The 21,523-nt window shown below is 30.5% G+C and overlaps 6 protein-coding genes across 9 annotated transcripts; 5 read left to right on the top strand and 1 right to left on the bottom strand.

Moving 5' to 3' along the window:
* The first annotated feature begins 3,146 nt into the window (after positions 1-3,146).
* LOC124497302 (protein NDNF) lies at positions 3,147-7,766 on the top strand. Of its 2 annotated transcripts, none has more exons than XM_047060955.2 (5): positions 3,147-3,710; positions 5,538-5,665; positions 5,730-6,958; positions 7,027-7,313; positions 7,370-7,766. In XM_047060955.2, exons 1-5 carry the CDS (start codon positions 3,406-3,408, stop codon positions 7,614-7,616), a joined length of 2,196 nt encoding a protein of 731 aa, XP_046916911.2. In that variant the 5' UTR covers positions 3,147-3,405; the 3' UTR covers positions 7,617-7,766. The 2 variants fall into 2 exon arrangements, with proteins under 2 accessions (XP_046916911.2, XP_075592025.1); XM_075735910.1 differs by lacking the exon at positions 3,147-3,710 and adding an exon at positions 4,858-4,981.
* On the bottom strand, positions 7,517-8,989 carry LOC124497292 (uncharacterized). Of its 2 annotated transcripts, XR_012832525.1 has the most exons (3): positions 8,804-8,989; positions 7,733-8,743; positions 7,517-7,672 (listed from the first exon to the last, which is right to left on the bottom strand). XR_012832525.1 is itself a non-coding variant. In XM_047060944.2 (2 exons), the coding sequence occupies exons 1-2, from the start codon at positions 8,905-8,907 to the stop codon at positions 7,783-7,785; spliced, it is 1,065 nt and encodes a 354-aa protein (XP_046916900.2). In that variant the 5' UTR covers positions 8,908-8,989; the 3' UTR covers positions 7,666-7,782. The 2 variants fall into 2 exon arrangements, 1 of the variants encoding a protein (XP_046916900.2); XM_047060944.2 differs by having other exon boundaries at positions 7,666-8,743.
* A 21-nt stretch (positions 8,990-9,010) lies between these two features.
* On the top strand, positions 9,011-10,452 carry LOC124497286 (RISC-loading complex subunit TARBP2). Its single transcript, XM_047060932.2, has one exon. It carries the CDS (start codon positions 9,112-9,114, stop codon positions 10,240-10,242), a length of 1,131 nt encoding a protein of 376 aa, XP_046916888.1. The 5' UTR covers positions 9,011-9,111; the 3' UTR covers positions 10,243-10,452.
* Positions 10,453-10,499: 47 nt separating this feature from the next.
* Positions 10,500-15,303, top strand: LOC124497332 (uncharacterized). Its single transcript, XM_075735907.1, has 5 exons — positions 10,500-11,030; positions 11,104-12,090; positions 12,270-13,207; positions 13,537-13,911; positions 14,119-15,303. Exons 1-5 carry the CDS (start codon positions 10,613-10,615, stop codon positions 14,839-14,841), a joined length of 3,441 nt encoding a protein of 1,146 aa, XP_075592022.1. The 5' UTR covers positions 10,500-10,612; the 3' UTR covers positions 14,842-15,303.
* Positions 15,304-15,507: 204 nt separating this feature from the next.
* Positions 15,508-20,048, top strand: GluProRS (Glutamyl-prolyl-tRNA synthetase). 2 transcript variants are annotated; one of them, XM_075735906.1, is made up of 4 exons: positions 15,548-16,097; positions 16,166-16,747; positions 16,809-18,330; positions 18,388-20,048. In XM_075735906.1, the coding sequence occupies exons 1-4, from the start codon at positions 15,699-15,701 to the stop codon at positions 19,959-19,961; spliced, it is 4,077 nt and encodes a 1,358-aa protein (XP_075592021.1). In that variant the 5' UTR covers positions 15,548-15,698; the 3' UTR covers positions 19,962-20,048. The 2 variants fall into 2 exon arrangements, with proteins under 2 accessions (XP_046916863.2, XP_075592021.1); XM_047060907.2 differs by having other exon boundaries at positions 15,508-16,097; positions 16,809-20,048.
* Positions 20,049-20,105: 57 nt separating this feature from the next.
* Positions 20,106-21,474, top strand: LOC124497324 (enolase-phosphatase E1). The gene is made up of 4 exons (XM_047060983.2): positions 20,106-20,322; positions 20,385-20,683; positions 20,747-20,870; positions 20,941-21,474. Exons 1-4 carry the CDS (start codon positions 20,106-20,108, stop codon positions 21,111-21,113), a joined length of 813 nt encoding a protein of 270 aa, XP_046916939.2. The 3' UTR covers positions 21,114-21,474.
* Positions 21,475-21,523: the final 49 nt, after the last annotated feature.

The raw sequence follows: 21,523 nt of genomic DNA, 5'->3' as shown, positions 1-21,523 counted from the left end.
TCAGTGGAAAAAAAGAATTGAAAAATTTAATTTAATTTTTCGTACCAGTCAGTTTTCTTCATCACTGTAAATTGATTCAAATATTTTTTTTTGTACAAAACTATTTGTTTCGTATACACGAAAAAAAAACAATTAGAACATTTGTTATCGTCATGACACTTCAAACACATAGACAAACACGGAAGTTTTTTTTCCAATTATCATCCATTGATATGACGAAATTTTTTTTTTTGTCATATCAATATCTAGATCAGATTTATCGTGAAAGACATTCTAGTGTAAGTTTTTTTTCCTATTTCTATTCAACTTTTGATTTCATTCGAATCATTGAATCGTTGAATTGAGGATTTGAACATTCACACACACACACACACACACACGCAAACACACTTTTACACAAATATGTGATTGGTGATCACGGTGTGTGGTCCAACATCATCACCGTCATTATCATCATTGTAGTATTCAACACAATGACAATTAAGTAGGAATTCAATACCTATTTAATAGATTTACATCAACAAATCTAATTATTTTCACGAATACTAGATTTGAAATGTTTTTTTCGTTCATTTTTGGTCATATTATAATGAATAAGATTCATTTGAATTTCTTGAATTTCACGAGAATGTATGATCGTTGATCGACCATTAAGGTAGACAAACATTCATAGAATGTTTCTTACTATAAACGAACCAGACCACCATGAATGTACATGTATTGGAATTATAGGAATTTTATAGTTATTGTTGAATGAAAAAAAATATTCTTTTTGATGAAATGATCTTTATTTTGGGCAATGTTCAATTACATCAACGAAAAAAAGAAAATTATTCATCTCTATGTGATGATGATGATGGGGATCAAACAAGCCGCTACGATTTCAATGATTATAAGAAGATAAAATCGATGGTATTATCGAGTAAAAAAAATGTCATCACTTTTTCAAATTTGAATCGAGTGACAACAACGTTGTCGGTCATCTCTCAATTCGATTAGAATAATTACTAATCTAGTTTCTTTTGAATGTTTTTTTTTTTTTTGCTTTTTTTAAAATAAGTGAATTACCTTAAAATTATTATTATCTCCGATGGATGGATAGATGATTGATGATTATTTTTTTTATTGCTTTTCTTTCATCCACTTCGACTATTCGATCATCATGATAATAATTAAACTGTTAAATAGCCTGATTAAAATGGCCAGGAAGGCTTAGGTTTTTAATGTCAATTTTTTTTTTTTTTTTCCTTGACCATGATCATCATAGTCGTGATCAATTTTTTTTGCTGTATTTTGTTCATATCTGTGTGTTTGTGTGAAAATCTACAGCGAGCACCTTGAGATAATTTAAACAGCAACAACAACAACAAGCCCTTGTTGGGAAAAAAACGATTCATCTAATCATCATATATGGTTATAACAAACCATGTCAAGCGTGGAAAAAATGAATCATGATAAAAGATAAAATCAATTCTTTAAATCAAAAAAAAAAAAAAAAAAATGTTTCATTTAGTTTTGAACGAAAATCTTATTGTCTTAAGATATTTATATTATGAATGATGGATTTTTTTTTCTATAAACTGGTTAAAAGATCTAGTAGTAATGGTCTGGTATAATCATCATCATCATTATCTTTATTTTCAATGGTAATTGTTGTGAAAATTGAACATATTAGTGAACATTTATAGTAAAGTTTAATTTTTTCCTTATTTGTTGTAAACATTTTTTTTCATATATGAAACAAAACATTTTCTCTTCTCATATAGCTTTTATGTGATGCATTTAATATCGAATATATAAATGTCAAACACGAACTATAGTCTTAATGAATGAAAAAAATAGTTTATAAACAAAACGAAAAAAAAACCCGATGATGACGTGCAAGAACCAAACATATGAACCAAACACCAGCCATGTGTGGTGTTCCATAAATAACTTCATGTCAAAACCATATTATTGTTTGAATTTTCGAATGGTAAAAAAAAAATTTTTGATCATCATTGTCGATGATTATCATCATGGTAATTCATCAGACCGATTCTCTTGAAAACACACAAACACACACACACACACACACACACATTTCTGGTTTATTCATTCATTCAAGTTACGAAGAATAAAAAATCAATTAATGGCACATTTTTTTCAAAACCATCATCGTTTTTTTTTCTTAACGATACAAAAAATCAATAATAATAAAATCAACAAAGTGCTTTGTGGCCCCAGGTCTCAGGTTTGGTCTTTGGTGTTAGCGCTCGTGTGTGTTTGTGTGTGTGTGCGTGTATGTATTTTTATTCCATTTCTTCTTGTTTAATTACCAGTTTTACCATCTTTATAGAAAGATAACTTGATAATTTTAACACCTTTATACCTTTATACTTATTATTATTTGATTACCTTGACATGATTGTTATTTTTTGGATTTGACCTTTTTTTTTGTTCGCAATTCAAGTCTTCAACCCTATGCACAGCAAGAAAGGAAAGGTTTTTTTTATTATTGGTTCAACAACACTCTCGATTATTATTATTATTATTCGTTATCGAGGGTCATAAAAAACTAAATTCTACTATAAATTTTTGTTGTTATTATTGTTTCTTGGAGAAATATTTTTCTGTCGGTTTCGTTGTAAACAAACAAAATTATTTTTTTTTTTCAATGAAATAAATTTGAATTTTTTATTTTTTTTTCACTGATGTTGATTTTTGTTTTCTAACAAACTGACCAAATGATTGTTTTATTCTACTGAATTCAATTCGATTATACCATTCGGGTGTTTATAAGGCGGTTCTTATATGATCATTTCGACTTTCGTTTTGTTTTGTTTTGGTCATTATACATTTGTTTCGTAAAAGCTCGAGGGCCTTTATTCAAAAAAAAAAAAAAAAAAATTCATTCAGTCTGCTCTCATGAATTTTGTTTCATTCAAACTATTTAAACCAAATAATATGGAATAACCGCCACCACCACCACCACCATCACCAATACCACAGGCGAATCCATCGAATAAAACGAGAGAAAAAACCGACAATTTTAACCATCATTAAATGGTAAAATTTAATGGGTGGTAGTAGCAGTTATATTCGGTTAGGTTTTTTTTTATTCCTTTTCGTTTTTAAATGGTGTTTGGTGGTGGCAGTGATGGTTTAGTCAATGCTGGTCGGATGCTTGCCGAACGTTTACAAAATGCAATAATCATCTCATCTTAACCATATAAACTTTAGTGTTGAATCTAATCAAGTTATTGCCATTTCGGCATTCATGCTTGATCTAAATTCGTTTATTCGCTTTTGATCCGATATATAACTTTGGATTCAGGATTTGTTATTTGTCAATAATAATAATTATCATATAATAATCGTGGACCAATTGGCAGACCAAAAAAAAAAAATGCCAAAATCGACAAGATGATTCATTCAACGCAAATATTTATTTGTTTTTTCATTTTTTTATCAACATCATTCATCCATGTTCAATCTAATGATAATGTCAAACAAAATATCGTTACGACTGATTCAAATTTTTCCGATCATTTTTCCTACAATAAACCTATTGATTGGACTTATGAATTTGTTGATCACAAAAATCATCAAAAAAATCAACAAAAAATATCCTCATATTTGCCATCCATTGATGATGAATATTTTTTTCAACGACAATTACCATTCGATCAAGCAATGGATTTAATTGTTCATGGAACCAAAACAGAAAGGTAACTTTTTGTAAATTTCCAATTCAATTTTGTTTCTACATAAAGTTTGTGAAAAGAGTGTTATTCAAGTTATAATAAAATTTCTAGCCAAAGAATTTATTCATTGAATGCGTCATTTCAGGACCATAAAGTTTGCTAATTAATTGCCTTCACTATTTTATGATGTGATAGTCAAAAAACAAGGAAGTTTCTTTTTTTAGCCAAACACATAACCACACAAATGATTCTATTGCATAAAAATGGCTAGAATTTATGAATTATGTCAAATCTTTTTATCATCTTCAATAATCGTCATCATAGAGTTAATTTCATATTTCCGAATGTCATTATTCTCTTATTTATTTATATATTTGAATGTCCTGTTTGATTCTTTTTTTTTGGGTTTTCCTCTTTCTCTCTCTCTCTCTCTCTCTGTCTGTCAATCTAGATCACTCACTCGGTTCAAGTTGATTAACCCTGAGCAAGTTGAAAAAAAGTTGATTATCAGTCAAACGTTGATGTTGATGATGATAAAGATGAGGAATAGATGGGAATCATTTAGAATTGTATCTAAAAATAATTCACACACACACTCACACACATATATACAAACAAACATATGAACGAAATGATAGATACAAATGTGCGATACCGTTTAACGCGCGTTATAATAATAATGAGTCCAATGGGATTCTAATTCGTCGCATTGACGATGATGGTAGACTTGAACTTTTTTCTTTTTGGTTGCTCATTCAAAGATAAGTCGTTTGCTTTTGATTTTTTGCCGTCTTGTTTTTTTTCTGGTTGGTATGAATCATTATTGTATAATATCAACAAATACAACCAATCAGAATATACCAATCATCTTCATGATGATGTTGATCTAATTTTATATTCTTCTATTTTATAAATTCAAAGCTGATGTTGTTGTTGTTGTGGTTGTTGTTGTCGCTGAATGTTGACTAGAACACTCATTCATTCATGATTCTATCCTGAAACTACGACAAAATCTGTATTTACATGAACAATGATGTAGAACCGAATAAAACATACGTTTATATTTGGTTTTATTGGTTTGTTTCTTTGTTTGGATGAATGCCAAAAAATAAATGCAAATTAGTAGAAAAAACACTGTTGTTAATGTGATTCTCCCGGACTAATCATTTTTACTTTTTTTTATTTGAAACGAATAATTCGTTTGTGTTTAAAGAAAATCGACCAATAATTATTGGATTCGATAATTCGAATCGTTTAATGAGCTCTTTTTTAGACATGACAAACAAAACAAAATTGTGAGTTTTACTTTATGTCAGTAGTTATAATTGATGATGAATGGTGATGAGTATATCCATAAGAAAAAAAAACGTGCAATGATTTCATTACGAAATTATTTAGCTACTGTTGTTTTTTCCATTTGATTGAAATATTTTGTTTCGTCGTTATTCCACTATGAATCGATGATTGATGACATTTCCGTTACCATTCAAATAGTATTGAAATTTTAAATAACTTTATCATTTAACATTTGATCGAAATATTCTTTGCCAAAAAAAAAAAAATTTGTTTAATATTTCACTGAAATCTATGTTGAAATTTTGATTTCAATTAGATTGACGTAGTGTTTATGGTTAAAAAGCAAAAACAAGTATTTAAATATCAAAATTCTTTTCGATGAACCTGGCAGCATGTTTCCATTAACATTCAGGCTTGATTTTTGCAATCAATTTTTGAAAAAATCGAGTAGCAAACTGGATTCATTCATAGAATAAACAAATTATTGAATTAATAATATCTTGATTTACATAACTTTAATAATTTATATTTTTGAATTTCATTTGAAAACGTTAGATTTTATTTCCAGATATTCAAACGAACGGAAAATATATCACTAACTGCTACATTATGCGGTCAAAGTGATAGTCAACCCACGATACATATTGAATTATATTTCATCAATTCAAAAACAATAAAAAAATGTAAGTAAACAAAATTTCATTCCAGAGTTATTGATTTCATCAAGAATTTCCACACCAAAAATAGTTCATAAACGAAAAATTGGTCGTAGATCGAATGATCGTCAAACTCAACGAATATGGACCAGAATGATTAATCGTAAATTATCAAGACGTTCTAAAAATCATCGAAAACTTCTGGTCTTGGAACACCTGTTGCATTCATCATCTTCGTTATTGCAACAGTCAAGAACAACATTTGGAAATGGAATAGTTTTTCAACCAGGTCTTTATATAATTCAAATGGAATCTAATTTTCCATACAACGATGAACGAGTAGATGAAAAATCTGATGTTCCAATTCAATTGTATTTGAATTCAAAATCTAATCCGATGCCATATCCATTTTTGCCTCCAGTAGCATCAATTTTGATCCAACAAGTGTATGGAGAATTCGATACTTTTAATCAATCTTCAGCTGAAATTTGGTGGAATCCAGTCATTTCATCGGATATACATCAAAATTACGAATATTGTTTAGTCATACAGGAAAATTATCCATATAAAGACAAGTGTTCATCAGAAATTCAATTATCAGAAATTCGAATCTGTTCGAATCAGACAAAAATGACTGTGCATGATTTACGTCCAGGACAATTATATTTTGTCGATGTATTTGTACGCAATCTTAATCACCTCAATGGATTACAATCAAAATATTGGACAGCAAATTTTACATTGATAGATCATCATACCCAACAGAAAATTTGGCGCGAACAATTTCATTCAATGCAACAATTACATGATAGTTTATTTACTGGAGTGTTTTTGGACTCGAAAAATCAATACCGCAAACGTTTTCTATTTAAACTGCCGTTTATGCCAAATGAAGAGAATAATAAACTCTATATTTATATTCAACCATGCATTGGATTAGGATCTATACAATTAAATGTTGAAGAAATTTCTCTCAATTATTTTGACCAACTTCGAAGAAAACGTCATCAGCATCATCGACGTCAGGAAAATTTTGATATGGCAGATAATTCCATTATAGATGAAATAATGGATGATTATAATCCATTAACAGATAGTGATACTGATAATGCTATGTTGTTTTTCGAAGAAATCATGGAAACAAGAACAATCGAGCTTACCATACCCGTTTCATATCGGACAATCAATACTGGAATGTTATATTTGATTATAGAGCTCAATACTGTAGCAATGATGCAAAGTCGTAGTATGGTGTTGTTGGTTACAAATTCTTTATCAAAATTTCCATTTCCGCGTTTACCTAACGACAAATCTATACGGGTAAATTTAAATTTTACTTCATATTTTTATTATTAATTATTATTATTATATTATTGTTTTTTGCATAGGTAATGGAAACCTTAAAACAATGTGATTCGGTCACATTGGTTTGGAATGCTTCACCTGATGAACGTGTTACCTATTGTATATTGCAACGTGATGCTAAATATGGTCACGGTTTTGAAGAATCAAAACATTTATGTCAAAAAATTAAACCACCAACAATAAATAGGCGTAGTTCTAGTCCGAAAGATTCTGACAATGATAATGATAATAATGTCAACCATATGGTTGTTTTGGATGATCGTTACTTGAACGAACATTCTTATCCAACACGTAAAGTTCTTTGTCGAAGGTATAGTAAATTTGTAATTCTAAAAAAATTTTCTTAATCCATTATTTTATTTTCAGATATCGAACACAAAAACGTATCAACAATAATTTGATTATGCAACAAATTAAAAAATTACAACCAGGTCGACAATATATATTCATGATTACAATCAAAGGTCGTAAAAATCAATTGAATTATGAACAGATTTATGCGGATACCAAAGATGATGGTGAATGTTCTGTTATGAACAGGAATAATTATATGGATGACAATGATGAATTGGATCGTGAACGACGGAAACGTTGGAGAGGACGTTCATCTTAATCGAAATTCAAATTAAACATCTAAGTCAAACTCATCAGTTCATCGTTGTTTTTTTTCTAAATTCATTGTAAAAAATTTATTAAAATTTTTATTTTATTTTTCAAATTGTATTCTACCTCATCGAATAAAACTTTGTTATATTGAAAAAAATTATGGTTTCATTGATTTAATCGATTTTTAACTGAAGATCCAAATTTAACAATGGTTCCAGATGATTTTCGATACGTTTGCGTAGCTGTTTTGCAAATTCATGAGATAAAATCTCATTTTTTTCCTGTTCAATTTCAATAAATTGTGCGGAGATTTCACGTAATTTTGATTCGACTTTCAAAACAGTTTCATTGAGCAAGCTAAAGTGTTGAAATGTTTTTAACAATTTAGCTTTGGAATCATCATCTTTTCGAACAAAGTATTCAAATTCTTTAATTGTTTCTTTTAGTTTCACAATGAAATTCGTTGAAAGATTAATCAAATTAGATTGGTCTTGATTATGTGATCGCAAATTTTCATTTGATGAGAGAATTTCGTTCCATCGACATAGCATTTTACGAATGTTATCAGTGATTTTTGATAATTTTATAGCCAAATTTTCATTAATTTTTTGCAATTTATCAATGCAAGCATATTGTCGTAAATGAGATAAATTTGAGTTCAATTCCTCGATTCTTTGCTCGTATTCTTTAATAAAAGCCTCTACTTGTTGTTCAGATTGTTTTAAATCATTCTGATATTGTACGATAGATTGCTGATGAACAAATTTTTTTCGTTTGTCGACGGAATCCAATACGCAAAGCTCTTTGGTTGCTGGTTGAAATTTTGATTTAGAAGTATAATTGATCAATACATAAAGAGATAAATTGAACATCTGTTCAACGAAAACGATTCCTGATAGACGTTGATAATGTATATGAGGAATTTTTTTCAATTTAACTAATGGTTCTGGATTTCGATCAGCAAAATCGTTAATAGTTTCGATGGCAAGACGTCGAAATTCGGCTTCTTGTTGAATATCACGAGATGGAAATACGCCACGAAAACGCAAATGACATGATTCCGGATTTAGTCGATGAAAAAGAAAATAACAAAATAGACTGAATTGTGTGGGAGTGAGTTTATCGAACGATTGACTGTAAATGAAATAAATGTAAAATTTATCCAAATTAATTTCATTATTACTATCTACAAACCTTGTTATGACAGTTTTGGGTGAAAATTTTTTTAAGAATAATTCAAAATGAAGATTTCTCAATATATTGATTATATGATTACGTTTTACAGATTCTTTGTCCATTTTTTAACGATTTCTGTCAAAAAACAAAAGATTTAAAAATTTATACCTTTCAAAATTTCAACGGTTTACAAAACGCGCTAAGCATGATCGTCCACATGAACCCTTCATGTAGGACGTTTTGAGTTGATTCAAGTTATTATTTTCTTAATTCTGTTTTTAACTTGATTTTATTTATTATGTTATTTTATTAATTATTTTAGAACCATGGACACACCAATTTCTTTATTACATGTTATTTGCATGCACAACAATACGAAGGCTGATTATACGTTATTATCAAGAGAAGGACAAGTTCATTTGCCGACATTTACTTTTCGTGTACAAGTGAATCAACATGTGGAAGAAGCATCTGGTCAATCAAAGAAGAAAGCCAAACATTTAGCGGCAAAAAAAATGATATTAAGGTTGTTCGAAGATCCAAAAATAGACATTAAAGAAGATCGTAATGATATTCTCGACAGTTTAAAAGATGTTGATGAATCGGTGGATATCATTGAGAACAAGCGAACTTGTGAATCGAATGAATCATCAACCAATGGCCAAAAAGGTTTTAATAAAGAAATAATTAAACCAGGACAAACAATGCCTGGTACTTGGTCGGAATTAGAAAATCCTATAGGCAAACTGCAAGAAATCTGTATGAAAAAGCATTGGCATCCACCAATCTATGAAGAAGCTCAATCAACCGGATTGCCTCACGAACGATTATTTACATTTCAATGTAAAATTGAAAACATGAATTTGTGTGTATACGGTATGGGCAAATCAAAAAAGTCAGCTAAACGCGAAGCGGCGGAAAGAATGTTGACAGTAATGCGAGATGAACATTTAGATAAGGTTGATGAAATTTTGGATCGGATACCGAAAAATACACCGTTAAGCAATGATCAATCCGAAAGTGCATTTAATCTCAGAACTGAAATTATAGCTTTTCAAACAAACCAAGAAAAAAATCGTTTGGCAGAATCTAACCTTAATTCGTTCTTTAAACAAATCATTTCAAATGAAAAACTTGTTAATGAAATTCGTAATTTAGTGCCAGGTGAAATCAATGAATTTATGCAAAAACATCTTTGTGACACGGTCATCGAAAATATCGATATTTTGCTAAACAAAACCGCAGAATTAATCAAATGTCGAGCTCATTGTATTCTACATCCAGAAAAATCTCAGGTCGATCAATATCAATATTGGGCTGAATTGATTGCAAAAGAAACGCCTTATGATAATCTTTCTATATTGTCCGTTTGGGGAACAGATGATGATCTTCAAAAAGCAAAACAAAAAGCACTTTCCCGTTTATTAATTACATTCCTTTGGTATTGTTGTTTTTGATTTCATCTAGACCATTAATTAATGGCAATAGAAAGGCCAATAACTACAAACATCTATATGATTTGGTTCGCTAAAAAAATGATTTTATAGTTTCTTTTCTTGATTTTAATTTCTAATCTATATTGTTGTTTCATCTGTATCATGGCAACAAATTATCAAAAATGATATTTATTTTAACTGATAAAATTTTACGTTATTTCTAAAACTTAACTATTTATTTGGTTTATTTGGTTCAAAAAAAAAAAAAAAAAAAATACGGAATCATGTACGATCATTCTTTTGTTAATATTGATTAGTCATAATTATTTCAAACATATTTTTTTATAGATTTTAATGTGATAATTGTTTTAATGTGACATTTGAATTCATCATGCTACGTATTTCACGATTTTATTATCGATTGATTCATTATATTATAATTATTGCATCAATGTCTTTATTATTCTTATTTGTTTATTATTCAAATCAATTATATGATCTGGAAGAAACACAGAAAAATTATGTAAAAAGAATTATACAATTATCCATAGCTGATCCGAAAAAACAATCATCTCTTATGTTGAATGTAAATGATATTCATCAACAATTGTTACAGATTTATCATCAACGATCCTTATTTCTTATTTCACCAAATACATCTGTCAGATTATCATCATCATCATCATCATTTCAGCAATTTTGGACGTTAGCTAATAATTTCAATCTATCATTTCGTAGTTTTGAAGGATGGAAAAATTCGAATTCGTTTGTCATACAAATCGAACAAGATTTTCCACAATCATTTTTCGGTAAAGTTAATCTATTTATTTAATTTGTGATGATTTGAATAATTGAAATAAAAATTATTATTTTTATTATTAGGCAAAATTCTGGACTACCATTTAAATGTTGTATCACGTATTGATCAAATTCTTCGATTAAATTATCCACAGAATTTTACTATGGATTATTCAATCAATCAACGACGGCAACAAGGATGGACTACTAATTTGAAGCTTGCCGAATTCCATTCAATAACTTATCTAAATTTCGGTGGAACAATTTGTGACTCAAAATCATTGGGTCTTGATTTATCTGCCCTAATATTTGTGATAACCGCTCCAAATGATTTCTTATTACGTACTCATATCCGTCAAACATGGGCAAAAAAATTTATTGAAAATACTCAACAAATAAGATTATATTTCGCTATTGGTCACTCAAAATATCCAGCTCATCAAGCAATGATTGAACAAGAATATTCACTATATCATGATCTAATTCAATGGCCATTCATTGAAAGCTATAGACGTTTGACAATCAAATCATTAGCTATTGCTCGTTGGGCTTCAATATACTGTCCATTGATTCAAAATATCTATAAAGTTGACGGAGATTCATTGGTTAATTATGAAAATTTCTTGAAATTTATTTCAAAGATTATGCAGAATAAAAATAGAATTCTCGATAATTATTATCCAAAGTTATCTGTGTATGGTAATATACGGGCTTCTTCACGTGCAATACGATTTTGGTCAAAATTTGCCACATCTTTTGAAGATTATCCCTACGTTTATTATCCCAAATATACCGATGCTAATTGGATGTTATCTGGTCTTGGAAATTCGCTATTGACCTATGCTACCGGTGTATTGGATACGATGCCTGCTCTTCCTTGGGAAGATGTTTTCCTTACTGGTCTAATTCCTCATAGAATGATTATAAAGTATCGAATCAAATATGAATATCATCATTTTCCAGGATATAATGATCGAATAAAAGCTGAAAACATTAATCTATGCTATTTTAAAAAGTCGATAATTTTCACACATAAATTTAATAATGAAAATCTACCACGTGTTTGGAAACGTGTACAAAATTTTGAAAATTTTACAAATCCTGAATGTCAAATCATTATTTGATTCATTCATTGATTAAATTATAAAATTACTTTTATATTTAAATTCAAAATTAATTCAAATATGATTAACAAAAAAAAGTCTCGATGTTTACAATAATATTGATCGTTTTATTTCGAACCATTCCATCCGTATTCACGGTTGACTGTTCTAAACCAGGTTTGACGTTAAATGATACATTTTCGTTGGGTATCTTCGATGGTCAGATTATGCAATACACCTTTAGCGATTCTTTTGCCATTTATCCAATTCGAAATACAGATGATTTTTTTCATTTGGCCAATGGAAAAGTAACGAAATTTGCTCAACTATATCCAGTGCTCATGTATGATAAAGATTTTAAAGTAATCTTAGAAAAAGGAGGAGAAGAAAATCGAATAAGTTTTTGTGTTCAACAATCATTAATGGAAGCATTGTATATATTTCACGTAATATTTAAATCAACTCATGAAATTGTAATTCAATCGAGCACAGGAAATAATTATTACTTTATCGCTGAAGAATTGACAAATGAATATAAACATGACAAGATAATATCAATCTGGACTGCTGATAATGATGCAAGCATTATTATAAATCAGATAAATTTTTTGATCATAACTATTGATGAAAAGAAAAATCAAACATTTGTATTTGATTCGTTATATTTAAATAGAAAACCATATGGAATGCTTTGTTTTGTTGAAGATTCTTATCGATCGAAAATCCGTCTACAATCAATCGATGGAAACGTTACATGTCATTCAACAGCATCAATAATGTCTACTATCGATTTTGCATATATGGCCTATGGATATGTATATTTAGGATCGATTTTGACACAAAATTTATATCATTTCGATCAATCATTGTTTTATGCACCAAACATAGTGACAGATTTTTTGATAAAAAATTTTAAAGACATTTTTACTTGTACAGAATCTGATGAATTTCAAAATCAAGATAATAATAATGTAATGGCATCTAAAAAACGAATTACAAGACCAATAATTGAAGAACAAAGTTGGCTTATTAATTTCGATTATAAAATTCTTTTCATTATCAGTATATTTGTTTTGACTGTTTTTGGTACAATTATAACTATTGTATATGGAAATCGGCGAAAGAAATCACTTCAAAAATTAAAAAGTATAACATCATCTTTTAGTGAAGGATCTATACAGAAAAAACAACAAACAAACAGCATATCGAAAAAGCATAATTTAATAACAAACTAATTGAGAATTTTTTTTTTAGTAATTAAATGATTTTTTTTTAAAAAATACTATGATTTTAACATTTATTCACTTTTACATCGACATTTTCATTTATTGAATTTTATTTTTGTTTGTTCGAAATGAAAATGTTGATCATCGCAGTCTTTTTTGTTGTCGCCTTTACTGCTCTTAATATTCGAACGGTGGAATCGGTTGATTGTTCACAATCTGGATATTCGTTGGATGAAACTTTATCGATGGGCATATTTGAGAATCATATTTGGCAATATACAAATAAACATTCGTTTGCCATTTATCCATATTATCGGATGAAATATTTGTTTGGTAAAGATCAGCGAATCTATTTGGTGAATGGTAATGCTACAACAGCAGAAGTTCGATTGCCAAATCTTTGGAAAGATGGAACTTTTCAGACAAGTGTTTCAAATGACCCGTCATTGCAAAATATTCATCTAGCTGCGCAAAAAAGTGATTATAACAGACCATTTATTGTTGTCCATATGGTGGATAAATTGAAGCATCGTGTAATGCTTCAAGATATAAATGAAGAAAGAGTTTTTGATTTTAGTTCCTTGACAGAAGATTTGTCCGAAAATGCTAATATCGTTCCAATTTGGAGTACTGATACTCAAAGCGATACCTCTGCAGGCCAAAGTCATCTGAATTATTTAATGTTAGCAATGCAAAATAAGAAAACGTTGGTATATACGTCATTTCTTCTGAAAGAAAAACCTTTGGGACAATTGTGTTTCCATGTAAAGAGTTACAATACACGTATCCGTCTACAACATTCCGATGATAATGAAGATTGTGGCTCAACATTTGAAATGTTTTCTAGTATTCGTTTTGGATTCATAGTGGATAACTACGTGTTTCTGATTTCATCGAATAATTCAAATGCATACTTCTTTGATATATCGGTATTTTTCAACAGAAATCTGGAGAAACAATTCGCAACAAAACCATCAGCTCAACTTTTCATTTGTGGACAAGTTCCAGATCAAGCCGAAGAATACGTTACGACACCGCCGCAGATTGATAGTGATCAGAAAAGAATAACGAAACCGAATATTGCCATAATACCAGAAGGGCAAAGTGAAGGAAAAAGTTCTATATTAATGATTTTGGGCATATTATCAGCTATCACGATTTTGGTTGTAATAGGCGTTGTAATTTATGGATCGTTTTGGTTATATCCAAAACAAAAACTTAAAAAGCAGCAACAAACTACTTCAACAATTCAAGATAGTACTGATGCACCATTGAGCAGTCAATTATCTAGTGATTCATCGATGGAAACGCCAACAACAATGACGCAGAAATCAAAATTTGGTGCATCAACTGGCCGAACATTGACATCGAAAAGTAGCATATCGTCAGAAAAGCGACAATCGCTGATTGCCAAATCAAAAGCATCATCATTAGGACGAAAAAGTTCTTCATCACCTAGCAAAAGAAATATGAGATCAATGTCCAGCGGATAAAGCGACATTTGAAAAGAATGTAAATTCATTTTTTTTAAAAATGAAATTAATTTATTGAATGATTTTGAAAAGAAAATGATTTTAAAACTGTTGAAATGAATTAAAGTTGTTTTTTGTTGCGCATTCATAATTTATTTCTTCTTTTCTGTTTGTAGGCAATTTTTCGTTAAACTTTCAACAGTCCATATATTTTCAGTAGGATTCATCGTTATACTGGATGATTCATCTGTAATAATATTTTCGACTTCATCATCAATTGTACGATTTTGGCATCGTTTTTGTGTAGGATTTGTTGGTTTACTTAAATGATAATGAAAAGCGCATACTATCAATATAGCCATCTGTATCATCATCATTATGGTGATGATTTGATTCATATGATTATATTCATTCTCGTCATCATCATCATCATCAATCGTTTTATTACGGGATTGTAATCCATTTTTATGAGCTAATAATACAGACATGTTATTATTATTGATATACTCGAATAATTTAATGTTATTCGAATACTTTGTATTTGAATTTATTGAATTTTATTTTTATTTTTTTTTATTGAAATCAAATTCGTTATATTATATTATTATTATATTAATGGACAAAATGATAAACTAACCGTTTTTGCAAGAATTTAATTTTGAAATACTATTTTCACTCTAATTGTTCACTATTGTTGTAAAAGAATTTTACTTTGAGTTCAATGATAATACACAAGAAAAGAAACAAAATACAACTACAATATTTAGCCGCTTGTCTGTTAGCTTTGGATGTTTCCACGTGTCCGAGAATAGCCGAAATACTCGCAAAAAATCGTGATTACACACGTATTTTTTTTTTGACTGTGTATTACTTAAAAAATGGGCAAAGATAAAAAGAAATCGAAACAATCACCTCAACAAGTTAAGGTTGATTCTAAAACAACAAACGTCGAACCAGTCAAGAAAACATCTGATGAAAATGTTGTGTTAAAAGCTCAAGTTGATTCTATCACAGTGAATCCAGCTCCCCAAAAACCGACCAAAGAATCAAATTCAAAAAACAGTGGTTGCAAAGATGAGGGTAAATATTTCAAATTGGAAGGTGCCATCGATGGAGAAGTAGTTGTACGATTCCCTCCAGAAGCCAGTGGATATCTTCATATTGGTCATGCAAAAGCAGCATTATTGAATGCTCACTATCAACAAGCATATAATGGCAAATTAGTTTTTCGTTTTGATGATACAAATCCCGAAAAAGAGAAAGAATCGTTTGAAAAGGTATTTATATGATAACAAAATGATTTGATATAAGAGATTAAATTAAATACCAATTCGATTCACGACAGATAATCGAAGGAGATGTAGAATTACTGGGCATCAAACCGGATCGACAAACATATACTTCTGATTATTTCGATTTAATGATGACTAAAGCTGAGGACATGATACGTTCTGGATTAGCCTATGTTGATGATACTAATGCGGAACAGATGAAAAAAGAACGTGAAGAACGAATTGAATCACAAAATCGATCGAATACAGTAGAGAAAAATTTAGAAATGTGGCGTGAAATGGTGGAAGGAACAACCAAGGGTCAAACATATTGTCTACGAGCCAAAATTGATATGAAATCAGACAATGGTGCCATGCGAGATCCAACAATTTATCGATGTAAACCACAAGAACATCCACGTACAGGCACCAAATATCGTGCTTATCCCACCTATGATTTTGCTTGCCCGATTGTTGATAGTATTGAAGGCATCACTCATACTTTGCGTACTAGCGAATATATGGATCGTGATGTTCAATATTATTGGTTCTGTGATGCCCTCAAAATTCGAAAACCTTTAATTGCTGCTTATTCTCGTCTCAATCTTATGCATACCGTTTTGTCCAAGCGTAAACTAACATATTTTGTTGAAGAAGTAAGTTTTACTTTTTATTTGAATTATCCAGAAAATACCAATTTTTTTTATTCATGATTAGGGTCTAGTAGATGGTTGGGATGATCCACGTATGCCAACAGTTCGTGGAATTTTACGTCGTGGTTTGACCGTTGAGGGATTGAAAATGTTCATTGCAGCACAAGGTTCTTCGAAAGCCGTTGTCGTCATGGATTGGGATAAAATATGGTCATTCAATCGTAAAGTAATCGATGCCGATGCTCTACGTTATTCTGCCGTGGAAAAAGAGAATGCCGTTCCTGTCATTATTGAAGATACTATCAAACCAAATGAAACCATATCGGCTGCTTTGCATCCTAAAAATTCAGATTTAGGTCAACGACAAGTACCCATTGGGCAGCGTTTGTGGATTGATCAACAAGATGCTCAACTTGTTCAGCCCAATACAGCTGTCACATTTATACAATGGGGTAATTTAAAGATAACCTCCATTGAACGATCTTCTGATGGGTTGGTTACGGCAATCAAAGCTAAACTAGATTTGGATAACAAAGATTTCAAAAAGACTTTGAAGGTTACATGGTTGGAAGAAACGACAAAAATACCGGCAATGCTTGTCTATTTTGACAATATAATCAAAAAACCAGTTCTTGGAAAGGATGATGATTTTAAAGAATTTTTGAATCGTGATTCTAAAATGGTAATCGAAGCTTTTGTCGATGGTGATTTGAGTACATTGCCCAAAGGTCGAATCATACAGATACAACGAAAAGGCTTTTTTATTTGTGACAGATCATATGATATGTCAACGATAAATTGCTCCGGTAAACCTGGACCAATTCATTTGATTTCAATACCCGATGGTAGTACTGATCTGAATATTTTTCCTAAACGTGTTCAAGATTGGAAAAAGAAAAACATTTGGGTTGAACCTCCTCCTGTTCAAACTTTGAAAAATAATAATAACGCTTCATCACTTGTCGAGCTAGATTCCTTTATTCGAAAACAAGGCGATGTAGTTCGACAGCTAAAACAAACAAAAGCATCAAAAGAACAAATTAAAATTGAAGTTGATAAATTGCTTTTATTCAAAAGTCAATTCAAGCAGCAATCTGGAAGTGATTGGAATGCCGATTGGAAACCAAAATCAGCTGATAATAATCCAATGGCCAGCAGTGGTGATGATTCTTCCAGTGTTGGTGATCTTGATAATAAAATACGCCAACAAGGTGATCTTGTGAGAAAATTGAAATCAGAAAAGGCTGATAAAAAACAAATTGATGAACAAGTACAATTGTTATTGAAACTAAAAGCTGAATTCAAACAAGTTACCGATTCAGATTGGAAGTTAGATTCTCTACAGACTAAAAATTGTTCATCACCTTCAACCGCTACTACTAGTATTGATTTGGATCGTCAGATTCGTGAACAAGGTGATAAAATTCGCAAAATGAAAGCTGAAAAAGTTGAAAAATCACAATTGGAGAAAGAAATTCAAATATTGCTGAAATTAAAAAATGATTTTAAACAACAAACTGGTCAAGATTTGAAACCAGATTCTACACCTTCTGCTAATCAGCCATCAAAATCATCACCAAACAAAGGTAATAGTAAAGAGAAAACTGAAAAATCTTCAATAACATCAAAGTCTCCCGATAAAGAGAATAAAAATCCTCAAAAACAGCAAGATGCTGGATCAAAAACTGTTAAAAAACAAACACGTTTAGGTATTGAAACAAAAAAGAGTGATAATTATTCTGAATGGTATACGGAAGTGATAACGAAAGCCGAAATGATTGAATATTATGATGTATCTGGCTGTTATATACTTCGTCCATGGGCATACTCGATTTGGGAATCGATACAACATTATTTTGATCAACGTATAAAACGTTTAGGCGTCCAGAATTGTTATTTTCCAATGTTCATTTCAAAAAATGCTTTGGAAACCGAAAAAACTCATATCGCTGATTTTGCACCTGAAGTTGCATGGGTAACTAAATCCGGATCATCCGATTTAGCCGAGCCAATTGCTATACGTCCAACATCTGAAACAGTAATGTATCCATCATACGCCAAATGGATACAATCATATCGTGATCTACCAATACGATTGAATCAATGGTGTAATGTTGTCCGATGGGAATTCAAACAGCCTACACCTTTTCTACGAACTAGGGAATTTTTATGGCAAGAAGGCCATTCAGCGTTTGCCACCGAACAACAAGCTTTAGAAGAAGTCTATGCAATTTTAGATTTTTATGCTGATATTTATCAAGAACTTTTAGCTATACCAGTTATAAAAGGGCGCAAAACTGAAAAGGAAAAATTTGCTGGTGGTCAAATGACTACCACATGTGAAGCTTATGTTCATGTAAATGGCCGTGGTATTCAGGGAGCTACTTCACATTATTTGGGACAAAATTTCTCTAAAATGTTCAACATAGAATTTGAAGATCCAGATAAACCGGGACAAAAATGTTATGCCCATCAAAATTCATGGGGAATTTCTACCCGAACCATCGGTGCTCTAATCATGATACATGGTGATGATAAAGGATTAGTATTGCCACCACGAGTAGCATGTAAACAAGTTGTAATTGTACCTTGTGGAATAACAGCTTCGACAACAACAGAAGAAAAGGAAAAATTATTGTACACTTGTCGTACTGTTGGTGATAAATTGATAAACGGAAAAGATATTCGCGTTGAATTAGATGATAAGGAACATCATTCTCCTGGTTGGAAATTCAATCACTGGGAATTGAAAGGCGTACCAGTACGTATTGAATTGGGTCCCAAAGATTTACAACAAGAAAAATTCATAACAGTTAGACGAGATACTGGTGTGAAATATGCCTACAATATATCCGAGGCTGATGTCGTTATACCAGAGCTATTGGAACGTATACAAAAAGATATGTTTGAACGGGCGCAAAAATTATTGCTGGATAACATGTGTGTCACTGATTCATGGTCAACATTTTTGGAACGATTAGAATGTAAATCGATAATTCAATCACCATTCTGTGGACGACAAGAATGTGAAGATCAGATTAAAAAAGATTCAGCCAAAGAAGATGTGGCTGAACAAGGTGGTGGTCCATTAATGGGTGCCAAATCATTATGTATCCCGTTACATCAGCCACACACATTGGCTTCTGATCAATTGTGCATTCATCCACAATGCAAGCAAATGGCTAAATTTTACACATTGTTTGGTCGAAGTTATTAAGTGTAATGATTCAATTATAATTTGCATTTTCAAAAATATAATAATAATTGATGATTGATTATGAAATAAAATTTGTTTTAATTGAAATAATTAAATTTTATAGAAATTTAAATACGTTTGTTCGATCAATGGCATCGGTCAATCATGTCACGAAAACCTATTCAACAGGTTGCTATGAATCGACCTATAGCCGTATTGTTGGATATTGAAGGAACCATCAGTGATATTAAATTCGTTTCACACATCCTATTACCATTCACTAAGAATAATGTTCGAAAATATTTTGAAGAAATGTTCGATAGACCAGAATGTCAAGAGATGATTGAACGATTGCGAGAAACACGACAATATTATCCTGATTGTAAGCATGTTTAGTTTGCATTTACATTTAATTTTATTCAAAATGATATAATTAAAATATAGATCCTAACATTTATCCATTGTCTTCGGGTAAAAATTCTGTGATAAAATCGGTCAGTGATTATTCATTGGCACATATTGTACATCGTAATCGTATATCAGAGATTAAACAGCTACAGATATTATTATGGATTTGGGGCTATGAAAATGGATTATTACGTGGCCATGTATATGATGAGGTCACTACCGTTCTTCATAATTGGAAACATTCACAACAAATCAAGATCTTTGTTTTCAGTTCGGCAATGGTGTCTGCTCAACAATTATTACTTTGCTGTACTAATCATGGAAATTGTCTTCCGGTAAACACATTGTATTATTTCGTATGCTGTCTTGTTAATCATATTTATAATTTTCCTTTTTAGTTGATTGATGATTTTTTCGATTCATCCATTGGTGATAAATGTAATCCACAATCCTATTGGAATATTGCCCAAGCAATTGGTGAATCACCATCAAAAATTTTATTTATTACCGATAATAATAATGGTACGTAGAATTGATCATTCATTTTTTATGTAACTAAATTCTTTTACTTTATATATCTATATATATTTAGAAGCAAAAGCTGCATTGAATGCAAACTATAATGTTTGTCTTATGCGAAGAACTGATAAAGGTTTCGCCAAAACACCAACGTCTACCAAATCTACATTAAGAAAACCTACAATACAATATAATGATGGCGGTATACCCATTATTAATTCCTTAGAAGATATCAAATTTTCTTGAAATAAAAAAAAATTCAATTTTCTAACACATGAAAAAGAGCGCCATCTTGTAGTGAGAAATCCATATACTAATCAGTTATTTGTTATTAAATGTATAGAAAAAAATAAATAGACACTATATTGGCCATAATATTGAACCGTAACCAATTTAATTTTGAAAAAATTGTCATAATAATTCATTTAAACGAATTAAAATTGTCATCATGAAACAACTCTGATAATAATGGGAAAATTCCTAAAACACAATGTAAACAATGCAAGAGGTTATCATGGATCGATTGATTAAAATAATGTCATTTGTGCACTGAATGCCGGCAATGGTGTCCAAATATTTCTTGTTGATTAAAAATTTTAATGGATTTTATTATTTAGCCTGACGTGGAGCTACCGTTTTGGGCAAAAGAAAAATTT

The sequence above is a fragment of the Dermatophagoides farinae genome, chromosome 2, assembly GCF_024713945.1.
Source record: "Dermatophagoides farinae isolate YC_2012a chromosome 2, ASM2471394v1, whole genome shotgun sequence".
Classification (NCBI taxonomy): Eukaryota; Metazoa; Arthropoda; class Arachnida; order Sarcoptiformes; family Pyroglyphidae; genus Dermatophagoides; species Dermatophagoides farinae.
This window is presented reverse-complemented; position numbering and strand designations above follow the sequence as displayed.